General features: G+C 49.6%; 1 protein-coding gene across 1 annotated transcript; it reads left to right on the top strand.

Moving 5' to 3' along the window:
- Positions 1-277: 277 nt before the first annotated feature.
- Positions 278-3,380, top strand: PCYB_062080 (hypothetical protein; the record flags this gene model as incomplete). The annotated part of the gene is made up of 4 exons (XM_004221375.1): positions 278-749; positions 1,113-1,882; positions 2,197-2,209; positions 2,283-3,380. 2 exons carry the CDS (start codon positions 278-280, stop codon positions 1,121-1,123), a joined length of 483 nt encoding a protein of 160 aa, XP_004221423.1. The 3' UTR covers positions 1,124-1,882; positions 2,197-2,209; positions 2,283-3,380.
- Between the last annotated feature and the right edge of the window lie 190 nt (positions 3,381-3,570).

Here is a 3,570-nt window from a genome sequence, read left to right as displayed (position 1 = left end):
AAAAAAAAAAAAAAAAAAAAAAAAAAAGCAAAAAAACCTGAACAGAGAAGAACGCATCATCTGTGCTGCGCAAACTATGACATTGTGCAGAAGCGCAGAATAGTTCTGTTCACAAACGACGACGCAGAGGACTGATTAATTTCTCTGCTTCGAGTTAAGGGGCGAATGGAGAAGGGTTGTGTGTGCATTGTGTATGTCAAACGGTAGGAGCGATAAGCCAAGTGAAAGAAAACACCTCTCGTGAATTAATTATATATACTCCCCACTTTGTCACACCATGAAATCTCTGCAAATTAAGGGACTGGTGAAGGGGAAGAACGAGGGGTACTACAACCTGGTGACGGTTATAAGCCTGAACGATGAGGAGCTAGACGAGCAAATTGTTGAACGGGAAGAAAGCGTAAGGGGCAATTGGGCAGCCATAAAAAGTGCAAAGGAAATTAGCAAAAGTGAGAAAAAGCTATTTGGTGCAATCATGAGAAATGAAAGAGTCCGTTTAAGGATAAAAGGAAATATAAAAAAAGTAACACAGAGAAGGAGAGAAGATCTGAGAGAACATTATCGGGAGGAAGCACTTAATGATTTTTTGGATGCAGATGTAAGTGGTGACAAGGAATATATGAACGAATTTTTCAAGTACATGCAGAATGTCAAAGGGGTAAAATTTTACGGGAACGTCGTTAGGAGGGGGAGAAGCAGGCGTGGAGACAACGTAGAGGAGGGCGCCTTCGAACGGTTGGATGAAGGAAGTGATGTTGGGGAGCGGAAAGGGTTACGGGGGGAGCGGCTCGTGCGGCGCGCGGGGGAGCAAAGAAAGGGGGAAACAAAATGGGGAGAAGTAAAATGGGGAGAAGTGAAAGCAGAAAAGGCAAAAAGGGAAGAAGCAAAAAGGGAAGAAGCAAAAAGGGAAGAAGCAAAAAGGGAAGAAGCAAAAAGGGAAGAAGTAAAAAGGGGAGAAGCAAAATGGGGAGAAGCAAAATGGGGAGAAGCAAAAGCAGAAAGCGAGGCACTCCAAACGGACAGCAGCCCTGGCGTGAAAGACAGCAGGGAGAGGCTGCACCCACTCCGCAGGGTCAAAAACAAGGCCATTCAAAAAAAAAGGGAAAAAAAACATGAAAACTAGCAAAAACGTAGCCACCGAACCGATAAGCACTAACAAGGTAGAGGAAAAGACACTAAGAAGGACTTTTCAAGAAATTAAAATGTCAGTAAAGGAATTGCACAAGCCGAGGGTAATCATCCAATCAACACAGAGAGAGGTTGATAGTAGAATGAAGCAGGAAGAGAGACATAGCGTTATGTACAATTTGAAAGAAGGCAGATATGTGAATCCACCAAGGAAAAGCCCCCCTATTAAGAAGAGCCCAAACTATGAGCAGCATAAGTTGTATTTTAACGGACTCTTCAAACACATAAGAGGAGGGAAGAAGGGATCGCTAGCCGTGGCTAAGGTGGCAGCGGCGAGAGGTGGAGGAAGCGGAGGAAGCGGAGGAAGAGGAGAAATCGCAGAAATCGCAGAAATCACAGAAAGTGCGGAGGAAGAGGAAGAGGGTCCCCTCTGTGCTGCTGGAGAAGAGGACACCATGGAGATCATTTGTGAAGAAGAGTTCGTAAAGAAAAAATTTGTGCTGAAGGAAAAGATCAAGGACGAGTATAGGAGGAAGAGGAAGGGCTCCAGTTTTTACAACAGCAGCGGAAGCAACAGAAGGAGCGGAAGCAGCAACCGAAGCAGAAACAGGGATGGGCTCCTTCCACCCAATCGGGAAGCTGCCTCGAACGCGAGACGAAGCACGAAGTACGTGTTCGACGAGACAGCCCTCAGCGAAAGCGACTTGGACGATTTGGAGTACTTGGTCAGAGTGAAGGAGAATAACGCGAGGAGGTACGCGCGTCTCCCTGGGCAGGAGGTGAAGCGAGTAGAAGGAGGGCAGAAGCGAGTAGAAGGAGGGCAGAAGCGAGTAGAAGGAGGGGCGAAGCGAGTGGAAGCAGGGGCGAAGCGAGTGGAAGCAGGGGAGAAGCGAGTAGAAGGAGGGGCGAAGCGAGTGGAAGCAGGGGAGAAGCGAGTAGAAGCAGGGGCAAAGCCAGTAGAAGCAGGGGCAAAGCCAGTAGAAGCAGGGACGAAGCCAGTAGAAGCAGGGCCGAAGCCAGTAGATGCAGGGGCGAAACCAGTTCTTCCACCCCCCCTGAAATTTCCAGCTCTGCCGGGTAAGAAGCAAATTGGCGAAAGTCCACCAGGAGGAAACTCCCTGCCGGTAAAAAATGAGAACAGCGGAAGGACCCAAATGGAAGAAAAGCTGAATAATCCAAAGGAAGAAAAAACAGAATCATGTATAAAGGAGATAACTGGAATGACAACACACGTCGATGGCTCCGTGAAGGATCCCACGAAAAATAATGCCAGTGATGAGGGGAACTCCTCTCATACAAATAATCCATCAGAATGTGGTGATAACGACATGGGTAAAAATGCTGAAAATGGTCCCCTGCAGTTAAACAAAAAACAAGGGTTGACAGGAATTATGAAATCCAACTCGATGATATTGAAGCAGCAGCATTATGGTGGGAAGGAAAGCCTCGTGAATAAAAGCAAGACCATCTTAGGGATAAACGAACTAATGGATGGTGCTACCAAGGGGGGGAAGTCTACACCGGGTGGTAATCAAATTGGGGAGGATAGAACAGTTAAAGAGGAGGAGGACCCTACAGTGGTAGGAGATGAGAAGGCCAAGTCTGCACTTTTGGGAAAGAACACCATGAAGGTGGTACCACCTCCTGTGGGGGTAAAGACAGCACATGAAACGGTAAAGAAGGAGAGTGCTTCCATGGGAGGAGACGCTTTAAAAGGGAATCGAATTCCCCATCCACTGAAGGCCCCGACACCCAAGGGGATTAATAACTCTCCTCGTGGTTTGGTCACTCAGGACGGGGAACCCAAGAATGTGGGTAAGCACAGTTCGCCCGCGATGGAGACCCCAGGAATGAGCGAACAGAGGGGGGAAGCGGCGGTTGGGGAAGCGGCGGATGGGGAAGCGGTGGTTGGAGAAGCGGCGGTTGGGGAAGCGGCGGCTGCTGGGGAAAAGGATACCACGCACAGTGGTGGGAAGCCGAAAGCTGGGCGGGTTGACCTAAAGAAGGGTCTGCCACTGCGAAAGGGCATCGAGGCGTCCGCAAAGGGGGCAGACGGTGAGAAGCAGATGGACGCTGTGAAGGAGATGAGCGCTGCGAGGGAGATGGACGCTGTGAAGGAGATGGACGCAGCGAAGGAGATGGACGCAGCGAAGGAGATGGACGCAGCGAAGGAGATGGACTCAGGGAAGGAGATGGACTCAGGGAAGGAGATGGACGCAGAGAAGCAGATGGACGCAGAGAAGCAGATGGACGTAGAGAAGCAGATGGACGCCGCGAAACAGATGGACGCCGCGAAACAGATGGACGCCGCGAAACAAATGAACGCCGCGAAACAAATGAACGCCGCGAAACAGATGAACGCCGCGAAACAGATGAACGCCGCGAAACAGATGGACGCCGCGAAACAAATGGACGCCGCGAAACAAATGGACGCCGCGAAAC

Source organism: Plasmodium cynomolgi, chromosome 6 (genome assembly GCF_000321355.1).
Source record: "Plasmodium cynomolgi strain B DNA, chromosome 6, whole genome shotgun sequence".
In the NCBI taxonomy this organism is placed as follows: domain Eukaryota; phylum Apicomplexa; class Aconoidasida; order Haemosporida; family Plasmodiidae; genus Plasmodium; species Plasmodium cynomolgi.
The sequence above is the reverse complement of the archived record's forward strand: the minus strand, read 5'-3'. Positions and strand labels throughout refer to the sequence as shown.